At 35.9% G+C, this 16,564-nt stretch overlaps 1 protein-coding gene across 1 annotated transcript; it reads right to left on the bottom strand.

The window, feature by feature from the left end:
* Positions 1 to 779: 779 nt before the first annotated feature.
* Positions 780 to 12,795, bottom strand: LOC112523273 (splicing factor 3B subunit 2-like). Its single transcript, XM_025132802.1, has 18 exons — positions 12,479 to 12,795; positions 8,441 to 8,560; positions 8,212 to 8,340; positions 8,050 to 8,112; positions 6,410 to 6,517; positions 5,746 to 5,823; positions 3,903 to 3,995; positions 3,669 to 3,755; positions 2,865 to 2,966; positions 2,575 to 2,694; positions 2,427 to 2,486; positions 2,067 to 2,206; positions 1,783 to 1,864; positions 1,635 to 1,693; positions 1,490 to 1,535; positions 1,314 to 1,405; positions 1,154 to 1,223; positions 780 to 1,075 (listed from the first exon to the last, which is right to left on the bottom strand). Exons 1-18 carry the CDS (start codon positions 12,713 to 12,715, stop codon positions 1,004 to 1,006), a joined length of 1,758 nt encoding a protein of 585 aa, XP_024988570.1. The 5' UTR covers positions 12,716 to 12,795; the 3' UTR covers positions 780 to 1,003.
* Between the last annotated feature and the right edge of the window lie 3,769 nt (positions 12,796 to 16,564).

A 16,564-nucleotide genomic window follows, 5' to 3' on the forward strand; every position in this document is an offset into this window, starting at 1 on the left:
TCACATTGTGATATCACCGGAGGACGGTGGCCGGAAGACGGGGAAGGAGAGAGAAGAGAGGAGAGAGAGAAAATACCTAAAATGTCCTTACATTATAATTTTAATTAAAAATTAACAAAATTATAAATTTCCTAATTTATCTATTGATTTGTGGTTGAGATTGGATCTCACGGTTACCACAAACTAGTCAGTTCTCTCTTGAATGGACCCCTATATATATATATAATGGCTTATTCAATCACCATCCAGGATGGGAAGGGATAATATGGTTCTATCTTATAAGCGATATCTGATAAACGGTGGTGGTGGTGGTGGTAGAAACGGCGGTTATGGAGGACGTGGAGATGATGGACGATGATAATGCACTAGTAATACCATGGAGCATCCGTAGCAAATAGGTAGGTCTAATGAATAGGCCATATGCATCGGGTTAGTATGTCAACTTAACCACCTATCGTGGATGATTACTAGTTATGGTGGTGGCAACCGTCAGTGGTGGATATAAAGGTGGGGGTGGTGGTTGTGGAAGAGGTAGAGTTGGAAGTGATGGTGATAGTGGTGGTTGTGATCAACAAAGGTTGTGGTAGATGTGGTTATGGACGATGTAAACATGGCAAACAGTGGTGTATATGGAGGTAGTGGTAGACGGTTATAGTGATAGCCGATGGTGGTGATTATAGAGGTGGCGGCAGAGGCGATGGTTTGTGATTAACATTAAACCAAATACCATATTAGGGTTGTATCAAATGAAGGTAGATTGGTAATTGTTTTTACTTTTATCCCATTTCTGTCCCAAACATGTAAGATAAGTTCAGCGATTTTGTCCAGACACATGTACCAATCATAGTCTGTTTTTGTCCACATACATACAATGGACAGGCAAAAATGTGAAGGAAGAGCAGAGTGAAGTTGGTTTTTGTATATTTCATAGAAAGCATGTCAGCAGATTCTAGTTTTACCATAATCAATCACAGTACCTCATAATACATGCAGCATTTGTGTCCTAAAACTTGAAATCCTTTTTCTTTGACTTGCTGTCTTTCTCCTGCATCTTTCTCTTCCTCTTCTTTTCATTCTGTCACATATATTAATAATAATTCAAAACTTGTTTTCTTTCTTAAATGTTTGAAAATTCAAAATAAATATAACACACCTCTGCAACCATGTCACTGAAGTCTTCCCGTTGACTACGCAGCTTCTCTTCCTCACGGGCTTCCTCATATCTAACAAACACAAAAAGAAATATATATATATATAACTCATAATGACGGATGTATGTATGTATGTATGTATGTATGATTGACAAAACTCACTTGGCAGGCAACACATTCTCCATTGCCTCCAACTCTTCAGGCTGTAAAGACACATCCACCCTATCTGTTTTTTGACCTCTAAGCAAATCAACCTGTCAACCAATAGCATATTATTCAATTCCAAACCCACACATACATCATTTCTTTCATCATAAAATTATCATTTATACAAATACCCTTTTGCCTGCCGGCTTGTCTTGTGGGGCACCACCTATCACGTAGCTGATGCCAGAAAAGAAAGGTGTCAAAATATTTCAGGAAAAGACAACAAAGATATTGCTAAAAATATTATTCATGTTGATAAGGAATTTGACTGCATACGTATGTGTTGTTCCCAACAAGGTTCCTGGAGCTATCTTCTCTTCTTTTTCTTCCAACACCTGTACCAGTGCAATAAATAAAATAAGACTATTCAGTTATAAATTTGGAAGAAAAAGGAAGTAGTTAGTTAAATGGAGAACACACTCACTTGGTAAAGCGGTTTCTCAGGTTCTTTCCTTTGCTGTTTGCGAAGGTCGATCACATCTGGAGTCTCTACGCCAGTTGGGGTACTGAATAATACACAAATTATAAGTTCATCCCACTTTCAAGAAGAAAAGAAAAAAACATGCCTATACCTATGTCATATGTGCAACTGTAACATCCAGTGTGATTGAGTGGTGATGGGTGACCAATTATTTGAAACATGAGGCATTTCTGTGCTGAAAACCATAACCGTAAAATTTGTAGGCAAATAGAAGGGATATGTGATACCTAGAGAGACTATCAACCGACTGAATGCCATCCTCCAATTCCTCTTCCTCATATTGCTCTTCCATTTCTTCTTCTTCCTCCTCCTCCTCTTCTTCTTCCTCTAAATCACCCCAATGCTTACTCTTATCGACTGGCTCTTCCTGAATTGACATTTAGAGATGCCAATGAGATGATGTGGAAGTACACATCCATCAAAGTAACATATAGTCATATACTTTCAGCATTCTAACCAAAGGAAGAAAAAACTTGTTACTAAATACTTGCTCTTCTAACTTGCTACAAACCATCTATTACCATGAAAATTCTACTTCAAAACAAGCCTGCAAACATATAACAAAAAAGAAGGCAACATGTAAGTACCTCATAATTGGGTGGTTCTTCTTGTTGCCCAAAAACATCCCCATAGACTGGCCGCCCAAACTTCAGCAACAAGAAAACAAAGATAAAATTCAGAGGCTAGCATGAAATAGAATAAAGTAGATAAGACCATGTCAAATGAATAACCTACCTCATCAACAGGTGGCTTTCCCCAACCACCAGGATGATAACCAAAGCTAGCCCCAGGTGGAATAGGAGCATTCAATCCTGGAATCTTTAAATGTGGATAAGAAGGTGGAGGACCATATCTCTGGAAATTAAAGTTGTCATTAATCAGACTACACAAAGCTCAGACACGATATCTTATAATAGCCAACATACTTGTCATCCTTTTGAGGCTTATTTAAGAATAAAAATCCTTAAGATGAATAGAGATATTTGTTTAACATGTAGCAGAACAAATGTAAGTGCAGCACCCACCTGCATATTAATAAGCCATGGGGGAGGAGCACCTTCTGGCATTCCCAGCGCTTCTTTTAGTTCCTGTGATAAGGTACCTGGCTTCATCTCTCTAAGTTTTACCTGTGTAACGTAAAGTAGGTTCAATTATGAATGCCATAAACATCATATTGTCATGAATTGCACCTCACCATTTAAGAAAGAATGGTTACTGGATGATCAAATATTCCCTTACCATTTGATTGAAAAGAATGTATACTTCTATTAGTGGTGTTAGGCAATTATTAGAGTGCATGCTGCCTTTTGAATAAAAGTAAGACAAGGTTCAGATCTAAAAACATTGGTTCATGACATGAAGTGGATGTCAGCAAGTGAATAAATTTGATCAAGTAGGACAAACATGCCTGACATCCATATGTTATCCATAGGGATGAATAGGTGCAAATTTGTATCCGTGGTTAGCTATCTGGAAAAAGAGCTCGCTTAATTGAGCACAAAAATCTTAAGACAATTACACAATAGGCACCAAATATGAGGCAAGATTGTCATCCAAGAGGCTAGGCCATGTCTTGCCATTGAATTAACACCTTATCTCAGGATAAGGGTCCAATGGATAAATTTGATGCCCCAACCCGAGAGCTAATATAGGTAAGAGAACATACATCCAAACAAGCTGTTGTTTTTACTTTAAAGAGAACTGGCCCTTGTTAGTCCCTCTATCTCGTCTAACACTGTCTGGCAAGTGACTAAGGCTACATGACATCATTCCTCGCCCAAATTATTCCGATAAATTTACAAGGTAGTGAAGATAAAAGGGTATGTTACCTCAAACTCTTTTCCTTCATGATAGAGATCACCATGTGAAGTCAATTTTGGCTTAGTCTGGTATTTGAAAAAAGCATCATGGAGTACCTGCAAATCAATTTCAGGATTGATGTCAAAACCCCAGACTTAGAAGTGAAACTGAAAAAAAGTACCAGCAAGCATATATTTTCCACAAACATAGTAGCAGTGATACACTATAATCCCATGTATTACACAAGAATCAAGTGAATAAACCTGATAATCGATATCCATCTTTCCCATTTTTGGCTGCATTCGCTCACGTTGCTTCTGTTTAAGCTTCTTACTATCCTCCTTTTCAATATAAGCCTGCAAAAAACAGCAAGATAAAAGTTCAACCTCCGAAGTTTCAACAATGTCATAGAATTCTTATGTTAATGGAGCCACATATATTACCCCGATGAACTAAAGACAGTTGGAGATGCTTCATGAGTTCATTCTTTCAATCTTAATCACTGGATAATTAATTTGAGATTATTAGGTATATGCCACTTGTCATCATTTTAATTTGCAATAGCCATAGAACTAAAAGCAACCTTGGTCCTCCTTCCACCACCTTCCCTAAGAAAATGTTATAGATTATTCTCTTTCTTGACAGAGAATGTTGTGGGATTAATTACTGGCTCAGTGATAAGATTGCATCCTTGCAAACCAGAGGTCACATGTCTGAATTACGAACAAAGCCACACTGCTTGCAGGAAACGGCTATGTATATGACATCCTTTTCTTCTCCATATCGGCATATTGCATTTGAGCTCAAACTCAAAAGTGAACCAACTAAACCAAATGAATATCCCGCATGAATGCAGGGTGGGGGTGGGATGTAGGCAGGCCTGTTCGGTGAAGAAAAGAACTGTGTTGCATTTATTGAAGAAAAGGACAGTCTACCTCAGGTTTTACCCTCAATATTCAACTGGGGACTTATTGCGATCTATGAATCAAAATTCAAACACTTGGGCTGTCAACTAATAGATACACATATGATCAGTGTAGCGAAAATGCACATGTCTGAAGTTGATGACTGGGTACAGGTTAAGTGACACCAAAGCGAGAGGAAACAAGAAGACAGTGTTTGATATGATGGGGTATCTCCAAATGCACTAGGTAAATGGGAGATTGTAGGGGCGCATTAGGGGAGGTATAGACCAGATTTTAAAATTGGATACATGGTAATAGATAAATAAACAATTCAGTAGGCTAGTTGGGAGATATTAACCCTCATAGAAATACATGACACCTTGTTTGTAGTTTGTAAGGATGACAACTTGGAAAGGAAAAAGAATGATGTGAAACGAAACAGAACAGCTTTTTCTGAGCTTATAAGTTGAACAGGAAACAAAAATGAAAGGAAATTTTAGACTTCCCTATTTCCCAAAAACATAGAAGAAATTTGGGGACCCAAAACTGTCTTGGTTCAATTTGCTTGCTTTGAAAAGTAAAATGACTTTCTACTTCCAAAATTTATTTCATTTCTAAATGGTTATAAACAATTAAAAAGAAAGAAATTGAAGGACCAGTTAGTTAAGCCTTATTATTTTCTATCTTTTTCTATCCATTCTCTTTTCCTCCATTGTTGTCTCGCATTAACTACAAAATTATTCAAAACAACAAATAGTTCCCAGAGGCCTAAATCAGAGAACATCTGACTTCTGAAAATAAGTCAAATGAAAAGGACATGGCTCTTTGCTTTTCTTCTCGTTCATTAGTTGTAACTTGCAATTTGTCACTCACAAAGTTCTAACTATTAAATTTAAGTTTGCATATTCCCTTCTAATGATGTTTTCTCATCTATTATGTACCCAACAATATATAACATTAGAGGATTTATGCGTATTTGTAGGAGATGGGTGATGAGTAGGCAGGGTCATAACATTCAAGGAACAAGTGTCCATCTTTTAAGAGCAAATATTTCAAAAATTTGCACTCATAAAAACCAACAGCTCTAAATGTAAAAAGCACAGAGCATGAAAGCATAATATGTTAGGCTAGAGATATATTTTGTAGCCAATTAAAAGCAAAACTTGCTATACAGAACAGGAGTCGCAAGATCTTATCTTACCTGTCTAATTTTCTCAATTCCTGTGGCAGCAATAAAGTCAGGAAGTTGAAATGGCTGTTTCTCAATACCCCGTTTCCCCTGCCACACAAATTCAAAACTGGATGAGATCCAAGTCAATCAGCATAGAAATAAATAAGACAATCCTACACTTAAAAAAAGGACACTGACTGTCTATGACACTGCTAGAAAGTAGAAACCAAAACAGACTAGAGTTTGTTTTTGTCATATCTGTATAAAAGCTTCTGCACTATGCAGTGCAGAAATATCTGAAATGCAAAACCAAATAATCAGCATCCAGATTGCACAGATGAATAGTCCCCATTGTGTATCATGCAAAGTGCATTGTTATTTATTTTAGTTTAAGGCAACATACAAGTTCCCAACCCCCGTTAGCAAATATATCAACAGTAACCATTTAAAAGTCTCATTCGCAAAAACACCTACATGTCCAGGCTCCAAGATTGTCACAGCCGCTCCCCTGCAAGAACCACATATATACATATAAGACAAACCTCATCAACGTATTTTTCATCACCCGCTTCCCTGCATCCCTCATTTTTCAAGTCTACTGCACAAGTATTTGCTCTCATAGAAAACAAGGTATATACACCCGTGGATGCAACATATTTTTCCCACAACAATTGCTTCTTATTTGATGAATCACCTGTAAAAATTTTCTTTTCTGGCACCAATGTCTTGGCACTGGAACAGTATTGCGATATGATTTGAGGAAAACCAGCAATTTAGGGTCAGCTGAGGTAGCATCCCACACCTGAAACTCATGTAAATGAATCATTAACTGATAATGCTGGTGATAAAGATGCAAATAAAATGACTGGCATACTAAAGACAATGATATGCACAGGCATTAGTGCAGTGAGACAACAGATGACCACCATTAACAAATCAGACATGACTGCATGATGAGACTAGCAAGTTGTAAATTACATGTATAATCAACGAATGATCCTCGTTAATTATGAGAGAACTAGAAGTGTGCCCGTGCACTGCAGCGTAATACATCTCTATTTCGGCAATCTTGATTTTATTTTATGAATTTGCATGGCTTTGAAAGCGAGAGTCTTACGTTGGTTATTAGTTTTATGGAGTTCTTTACCGTAGTACTAGAGCTCAATCTATCTTGTATTTGAACATGTTTATCAATTGAATGGTTGATTATGAGTCAGGTTTGTAAAGTTCAAACATATTAATAAGATTATGTGTATGTAGTAATAAGGGCCTATTTGTTAGCAGCTCAAAAAGCTTAATGGGACTCAGCTTATTCGGTCAGCTATAAATGATATATTTGGTAGTGGCTGAATGATATAGAAAATGGCTTATTTAGTAAGCTTCTAGGGGGAAGTTTATGCAGAAAGCAAAGTTTTTTTTTCCAAACATGTCCCTCCCAATCAAAAAAGATGCTCCTTCTATCTATGAAAAGACCCTCCCAAACAAAAACCTTCCCAATCTATATAGAGATTAATCCACACAAACAATTTTATCCATAAAGGACTTGATGGAAAACCAATCAACCAGCTCCTAAGTTGTAAATGTTGTACAATATAGTAAAAATATTGTATGAATATAGTCGCATGTGAATATACTCGCAACTGAAATTTTGAAAACCAGGTTAAAAAATTGAGAAGATAGATTTTGATATAATTTGTTTGATTATAAAAATAATTGTATTTAAAATAATTTAGATTTTTTTATAATTGAGATAAATATGTGAGTTTCCAAAACTTGATCCGTTTCATATGGAAAGGGCAATATGAGTTTCCAGAAACACTTCAAGCTTCCATTCTTATTGTTCACGGAAGGGGTAAAATAGGAATAATATAAACATTGAAGATTCTGTATAGATTATTGATTTGTACTTAATGCTTTAACACTTATATTCTTGAAAATTTAAGAGTAGTTGAGAGGTAAAACCTAAATGCTCTATAATATAGGATAGATAGGTGTCCACTGAAGTTATGAACCTTTAGCAGCTTAAAATGCAGAGAACAAGAAGCTTCCAGAATCCATAGATGAAGAATAATCTAAAAAAGAGAGGAGGAAGCACTTCTGATATAAATTATCAAAAGATAAGAAAAGAAAAAGAGGAAGGAGGAAGAACAAATTTAATCAAAAACAATTTTATTCAGCAGAACATGCTTGGGTATGGGCATGCAGAATTCGGCGTTTCAAGTTCTTATGAAATCAATATTAGAATGACGAACAACTAAGGTCAGCCAAGATAGAGTAAAATCAAGTAATCAACCAATAAGCATGAGCTGACATGAAGAAACTCTAAAAAATCACCTCGACTACATCTGGCCTGGAACTAATCTGCTTGAGTTCAGCAATCTTCATCCGGCGCTGAAGCTAAATAGAATGTCCCCACAAGGAAATAAATTAGAACAAAGATATCAATGACAAGAAAAAGAATGGCTACAAATTCACCCAAAATATCCAAAATATAACCTTTTTCTTTTTATTAGATATGCCACCTTTCTCCTTCTGTTGGTCATCTTGTTCTTCTTCCTCTGAATCTGAACTAGCTTTCTTATTTGATACTGCAGTGACAGCAGCCCCTTCACTCTTATCGTTCTCCTGAACGAATTAAATTAAAAAACAAGGGATGAGTTCAGACTAAGACGAAATAAGCCATTAAGATCTTTAGTCATGAAGAGAGAATAAGAACCCTTTTTACCTCAGAAGCAGCAGATTCTTTAAAAGTGAATTTCTCAAACACTTTTCTGAATTCATCATCCAAGTCACCATCTAGTTCTGCTTTTTCAGGGATATACTCTATTTCAACTTGCTCCATAACCTTACAATTACAAGACAATTAATAATCGCTACAACACCACCACACCAAAATGAATGTTCATTATCTGTGCAAGGTGACTAAGCAGTATGACGTTCGATATATAGGAATCATGGATATAGAGTTATAGACATGCAAACCAAAGCAATATAAAACCACTTTACGTTAGCATCAGGCAAAAACTATATCATACTTGAAAACCAGCTTGTAACCCTAAATTAAATGAATACGATGTACTTTCATTAATTAAGAAATACATGAATCATGCCCCCAACAAATGAAACTGTTGTATTCTTCACCACAGGATAAGTGAAACCGACAATCAAAATTACAAAAACACGTTTACAAATAAGGTGGGCAAGGTCTGAGGTCAAACCTATGCTGTTATAGCGGTGAAAATACAAAACTGCTGTCGGGACCGATATTTGAAATAGCGGTGGTATAGCGGTCCAAAAAAAGCGGTTCATATAATATTTCTTAGAATTATATATAATTATATATATAATATGCCTACATAAACATATCATTTGCAAAATACGTTCAGCATTTGAGTCAACATCATCTAATACGTTCACTTCTTCGCTTAGGCTAGCTTCCCCTTCCCCTTCTCCCCCTTCATCTCCAACGTGATCATCATCATCATCATCCCTATAGCACTCCCTTTTACTTCTTGTTACTTGACCCAACTTGTTCATTACCTCCTGTTGCTTCTCGTACTTCTGACCAAAGGAGGCCATCTCTTGCATCCACAGAGGGAGCAGAAGTTGGAGCAGAGGGAGTTTAATTGACCAATCTGCTTCAATTTTCTTATCAACCAAGATTAAGAATTCAGACTCCAGACTCGTGGTACCTGGAGACAGAAGCTGGAAATAGAAGTTGGAAACAGAAGCTAGAAGCTGGAAGTCTGGAACAGAAGCTGAGAGCCTGAGACTCGTGGGTCGTGGTCGTCTAAAGCAGATGAGATCGCCGAATAGAGCCCAGAAGAACAGATAGTTTAAAGACTAAAACAGGTTGTTGATAGAGAAACCTAGTTCTTCCAACTTATGTTAATGGATTAAACTTAAGAAAAATAAACCCCAAAAACAGAAAGACCAGAAATAAAGCCCAACTATCCAAAAACAAAGATTGAGAATAAAGCCCAAAAACCCCCCCAAAAAGTAACGTTAATATCGAACGCAACTGACCCTAAATATCGGTCACCGCAATCTGACCACTGTTATTTTGCTAGTGTCCGCTATCCGCAATTAACAGCATAGGGTAAAACCACTCTTCCTTTACATATAAATGACAATATATTTTGTTGCCAGATAATACAACACCAAAATAACTCTTTCTTCACCCTTCATTGCTATTGTAAACGAAAACAATATTTTGGTATACAAAATGGGATTGTCATCAAATCCAGTACATGGTTCATCAAGCTCACACTTTAGTTTGCTACAACTCTTAGCCTGAGTGGAATAAAAAATTTCTTAGGTTAAATGATCTCAAACAAATCTCGGTTGACACTTGTAGTTTTGACTATGTCAATATGAAGTTGTTCACAAGCAACTGGGAGTTAACACAAACCTCAGTCCTCAAACAAGCGAGCTACATGCAAAAAAATGAAGGTGGACTAGAAATGAGCAAAAATCAGCACAAAATCAGCTAGCTAAAAAGAATAGACAAGAATATAGCTTAGTGGAAGCTCCCTCCATCCCAAGATAGATGGTGCATATGAAATTTGATAGAGAAAAAGGCATGTGGTGCAAGAGTATAACCCCTAACTTACCATGAGCACTTGACATTTGGCTTTACCGGATACAATGATTATGTATTAATTTGAGTGGCCAACGACTAATAAGACAGTCTTAGGTTCATTATTGTCATCTCTATGTTAGAGAAGTCTTTTGGCTTCAAGAACCCTTCTAATGTAGGAGAACATATCAGTTGTTTCGGTACATCGCATAGAAAAATAGACATTGCTCCCCTTCGCCTTGAAATAAACGACATTTTCTTTTTGAGAATGTCCCAAATAATTAATTCTTCTCATTGATCAGGATCTTTTTTTAAACAGAATAATGTATCCTTGAAAACAATCAACAATGATCACACCCCTTCTCATACTTGTGTCACACTCACTGAAGGCCAATTCACAAAATTTCAGTAACTTGAAAGTTATGCATATAGTAAAGTTATTACTTATTCTCAGTAAAAAGCCCAATATATCATATATTTTGGGGAGAAAAAGTGCCAGATAAATAGACACACACGCAACAGAGGAGCGGGAAATAAGAATGTGTATATTGGATGTAGTGGTGTACACATGACACACTATGGGGCTGTTCACTTGTGAATTAACGGGTTTTAATGGCTTAACCGGCTTATTCGCATAGCCATAGTACTTGGGGCTTACTTTGAAAATATACCGGCTTATCCGCACAGCTGGTAGGCTCTCTTGTCCCCATTCAGTCATAAAATTTACCTTCTCTATCCATAGAATAAAAAAAGGCCTCTGTAGAAAGAAAAACTTGCGCGTCTCTTTCTCCCAACGAGATCTGCATCTTCTTCAGAGATTGAAACCTGCATCTCCTTCCTGAAATTGAAACCTGCATCTCCTTCCTGAAATTGGAACCCTGCATCTCCTTCGCGAAATTGTTGCTTCTCTCCTCATCTCTCTCGACTTCGACGCATAACCAAGAACAAAAACCCAAGACCAAAACCTGCATCTCCTTGGCGAATGGTTGCTTCTCTCCTCATCTCTCTTGACTTCGATGCATCACCAAGAACAAAACCCCAAAATCGAAATCCTAATACCCAAATCGAAACCCCAATCTCCAAAAGCAATGACCTGTTTGAACTCCCCTGCGTCAGCAAAATCGATTTGAAGTTTCTTCAAATTTGGGATTCACTTTCATCAATCTTTTATGGTTTTTCCTCATGTGGGTTTGTTGATGTTTTTTCATTACCTGTTTGAACTCCCCTGCAACACCAAAATCGACTTGAAGTTTCTTCAAACTTGGGTCTTTTAATGGTTTTTCCTCATGTGGGTTTGTTAGTTTTTCTTCGATTTGTGTATCCTCTAGAATCTGGATCACCTACTGTTGATTTTTCTTCAATTTTTGATAAATTTGCTAATCTGATGATTTTTTGTACGAATTGGTAAAACAGTCATTTCCATCATCCAGACTGTTGATTCAGGGGGAAAAAAAAAGTAAACAACAACAAATGTTTATCCAGATGGACAAATTTATCCGGTAAGACAACTTAACCCATACCGGGCTTAATTGAAAATTTGGTAAACAGCCCCATCATAATATCATCTTACACAAATTACACACCAAATGCCTAATCTAAACAAGTTAAGCGCATACACATAACAATATTGACTCAACTTAGGATGCCTCTTTGCTCATGCTAATGATCAAATATACAATCATCTCAAGCCAAAATGAGCACCAAACTCGATAAAAGTTCAAGCCAGCTCAGACCAACAAACAGTCTAGCTCCATTCTAGAAATCAGGAACCACCTAGTGTTTCAAGTACAGCTGTACCAGTGACAAATCAATTTCTTAACATATGCCACCCTCGTGGAAATAGCTGTTCTGTGAACTTTCTATCTAGCTATGATACAAAAGCACTACAACCGTTTTGAGGCTTGAGCAACTATAATCCTAATTATACAGCTACAACTTCCAAGCCACAATCAGCTTCTACACATTAGTAACTGTACTTTCAAGTCATTTCAAAACCAATACTGATTTGGACTAGCAATCGGAAGAATGCAGTATTTGACCGAGGAACATAAAGCAATGGTGAATTCAAAACCCGAACAAGTAGCAACCTGGAGATTGAGGAAAACCAGTTGAATTTCTAGTTTGAAAAAACAGGACAATTGAAAATGTCGTAAACCCTAAGATGCAAATCAGACTAGGCAATACCTTCTGAGGATTGGAGTTCTGTATTCCGCTATCGTCTCCGGTAATTCCATCACCATTCTCATCGACTTTACTGCCCGTCTCGTCTCGACTGAGGGGCTTGTTTTTCTTCTGCTTCCGCCGCCTCCGACGGCGTTCAGCCTCGCGCGATTTCTTGGACGTCTGGTTGTTGCCCTCCTTAGATTTTAAGTCTTTGTTTGTGTGAGAGTCCATTCCGCCGTCTGAAACTCCGACTGTCATCGGAAAACAATCTAGTTAATGGTGGCGCAGGTGTGGAATACGGAGGTCTACGGTTGAATACGGTTATACGGAACGGGGGTAAGAGGTCCGGTCCGGGATTCCCAAATCCCAATCCATAAATAAGTTGGGCTTTTGGGCCGTTGAGTTTAACTGACATACGAATACTATTACTATCCAAGATACATATGATCCGGGTCGGTTATTATTTAAACGAAATAAATCTTTTTTCTAGATTAGAAATTGTGAACTATGATGTAATTTTTTGAAATCTCTTTTCTAATTTAAAATTACGGTGCAACGTTTATTTTTCTCCGTTTATCCCGATCATATGAAATGGTTCAATGTTTAGTTATGAAATCCTTTGAAAAACAAGATGAATCGAAATATAGTTGCAGCCGTAAAGAATAAATCAGGCTGACCTATAGAAATAAAAATGGCAAATTTACAGTTTTACTAATAAAAAAGTGAGTAAACAACAATATTCCTGTTCATACTTTTTGTCATTTTTAACGGTTTTCATCTCTATAGTTCGAAACTACAAGCTGACTATTGTGGTTTGCAAAATATGTGAATTTGGTTCCTCCATTTAGTTGACGTTAAATAATTTGTTAATTGAGGGGTATTTTAGATTTTTTATGTTTTTCTCGTCAGTGAATGCATATTTTTTTTCATTACTTTTTCGTCCCAATATAAATGTCTACGATGAAAGATAGAGTTTTAAGAATATATAATTATGTCATTTTTTTAAACAACGGTTTTATAATAGAGAGGTAAATTTTCTTTACCTCATAAATTAATGATAGAGTAGAAATGTGGAAATTATTTCTTCAAGTAAGCAGCAATTGAGTAAATAAAAAATAGAAATATATACACTTATTTTGATATGAATAACGTATTTTAGTGTTATGAATAATAAAACATCAAATTTTGCATAATAATTCACCAACAATACTTTTTATTAATATTCTGATATTTATAAAATGATACTTTAATTTTAAGATTTTTGTATTTCTACTTTATTTAATTGTCTAAATCATTTATACTATATTATAAAGCATTTGGCAAAATCTCTTAAAAACCATTTTTTATACATGAAGTGCTGTTAATTAACATATATTACTTAAAATTCAAGATTACAAGTTAATTCTGCATAATACAACTTATTAAAACTCCATGTTTGAATTCATGTAACTAAATGCAGATAAACATAATCAAATACAAGATAAACTTCTCATTTTAAATATAAAAAATATAAAATATAATTAGGATAATCATTGAGTTCTAATAAAATACTTAATTATTACCTTTATAAAAAATATTATTAAACCAAAAATAAATAACTTTGTTATTAAACCTAAATTAAATTATATCAAAAATTGAATTAAAGAAATTACACAAAAAAAACTAAAACTTTTATATTTTCTTTTCAAATTTTTATAAAGTCTTCAATTTTATATTTTTCTCAAAACTACATAAAACTATATTATAACATTGACAAAGTTAAAAAAAAAATAAAACAAAGTACTAATATCGAGATATATCTCGTTGTATTGTGCGAGTACTATTTTAGTTTATCTATACTACTTTATTAAGCATTTTCATTCAAAGTCTTAAAGTCTTAAATTTATAAATACCCAAAATACCCCTTTAGTCTTAAAAACAATTTAATATGCATAAAGTACTACCCTTTAATACCACTCCAAACGACATCGCTCTCCTCTTCCCAAGACAACTCTGCCCAAGGCAATTCTCATGCGTGTCTATTCATCCTCCCGCCTCTCCATCCTCTCAACTCATACTCCCAATGTGACATCGCACGCTCTCCTCTTCCCAAGGCAACTCTGCCCATCGCACGCTCTCCTCTTCCCATTCTCGATCCTCTTTTCTATGATCGATTTCTGCTTTCTCTATCGTTGAGGCCCATTTTTAATTTAGGGTTTTTCGATTCATATTCTCATAGGTTCCAGGCTCTTCTTTGATTCAGGTACCCTCTTGATTCATTTTTGATGGTCCGCAGTTTCTTACGAAGAAAAGCAACGCGTCACCATTTCTTCCGCACAAGACACAAGTAACACGCACTCCCTTCTTCTTCGCTCCTTTCCCTTTCCATCATCAAACCCTGCACTTCACTAGCTTTCCATCGACTCTAGCCAAGAAGATGATCAGGGACTTTAATTTGTTCCCAGAACGCTCGATCAACATCGTTGAGGACGATGATGGGTTGCGATCGTCGAGTTTTCAACAGAATAAGATAGTTGAGAAGCGTTTTAAGTTCCCCAATTTAGTCGATCCAAATGGCATATCTGTTGATGATTTAGGTCATCACGCTGGTTATTACCAGATTGAACATTCTCATGCTCCTCGGTATTAACTTCTTTTTTTAGTGTTCTTTTTCAATTTTCATGAATTCGTGATTATGCTTGACTGAAGTTTTTTTTAGATGTTTGTACTTTGTATGTCGAACATCTTGCTGATTATGAACCTAGGTTTATTATTACTTTTGGTAACGGGATCTCAAACTTAGAAGCTAGAAGTGACTGTAACAGAATTGTATTGAAAACAATGCCAGACTTGGAATATTAGAGAGACATTTTGTTCATTCATTCCGTGTTATAAGTTTTCTATTTGGCAATGGAGACATGGTGTGCTAGGTTATGGATCACACATACATATTTTTGTTTTATTCATCAGTTAGGCTTATTGTCATGATAGAGCAAAAAGCCTTTGTAATATCACCTGCCTGTAGAGATCCCGTTGTAGATTAGTTGTAGATTTGCATAGTTGTTAAGGAGAAAAAAGGGATCTCCATTTTCTGTTTTCTGGAGTGATGTAAGAGGGAAATGAATCTTTAGTTTTTTCATTGTAATTTTCTGAGGAGCTCTTACAGCTCATATAAGTTTGTTCAGGGTCATTTCATTGCAATGCTAAAAAAGGTGAGAAATTAAGGTTTTCTTGATATTTAATCTTCACTTGCAGCATATTGTCAATAGAAGATGCATGCTCAACAATCATACCATTGCATCATCATAATGCTTGGTAATGATTCATGAGCTTCTTTTTATTTAATCTCGTATCAAGAGCCACATACAAAGATTTCTCCAGCCAATTCCTTCCTATGGATGTTTTAAATGTTGGTTTTCCATGTTCTAGAGTCGATGTTGCTATAAGGAGTTGAACTTGGTGTTTTTGCATTGTTCATTCTGCGTATGTTTATATTATGACTTACCACACATCATTATTTGTTTTGTTGATATTCAGGCATCAAACCTATTGTATGTTGACCAGCCTACTTGAACCGGCTTTAGTTATAGCTCTGATAAACGTGACATTCGCCACAATGTAAATTAGGTGATGTCCAATAGATGATGTCCAGAGCCTTGATTCAAATTACCTTACCATCTTGATTCAAATTTCTCTACGCATAAACCTATTTAAAATTTTAATGGGTTCTTGTTTAATTCTCGATTTACCCTTAGAAACTTCGATGTTATGGATATCGCTTGGTAGGTTAATGTTTCAATCTATTTAAGATTTCAACGTGAAATAGCTTCAGCGTAACTTTGCGTTTTGAATGAATCCGTACAGGAAAACTGGCTGCCCAAAAGGCTCGTGATTTGGGAATCGGGAAAGATAGCGATAAGCGAAGGAAAAGGTAAGTGGTATGATCTGTAACACCCTGAAATTTCCTTCCCTTTCGTCTCCAATCGTCTCTTTAGCGTCGAGATTTCCTCTCATCTCGTTACGAGGTATTTTTATATTTTCTCACATTCTTGAATATTATATATATATATATATATATATACTATATATATATACGCATATAAATATACTGATGTAGTTTTATATATG

This window comes from Cynara cardunculus (assembly GCF_001531365.2).
Source record: "Cynara cardunculus var. scolymus isolate 2C chromosome LG 12, CcrdV1, whole genome shotgun sequence".
Classification (NCBI taxonomy): Eukaryota; Viridiplantae; Streptophyta; class Magnoliopsida; order Asterales; family Asteraceae; genus Cynara; species Cynara cardunculus.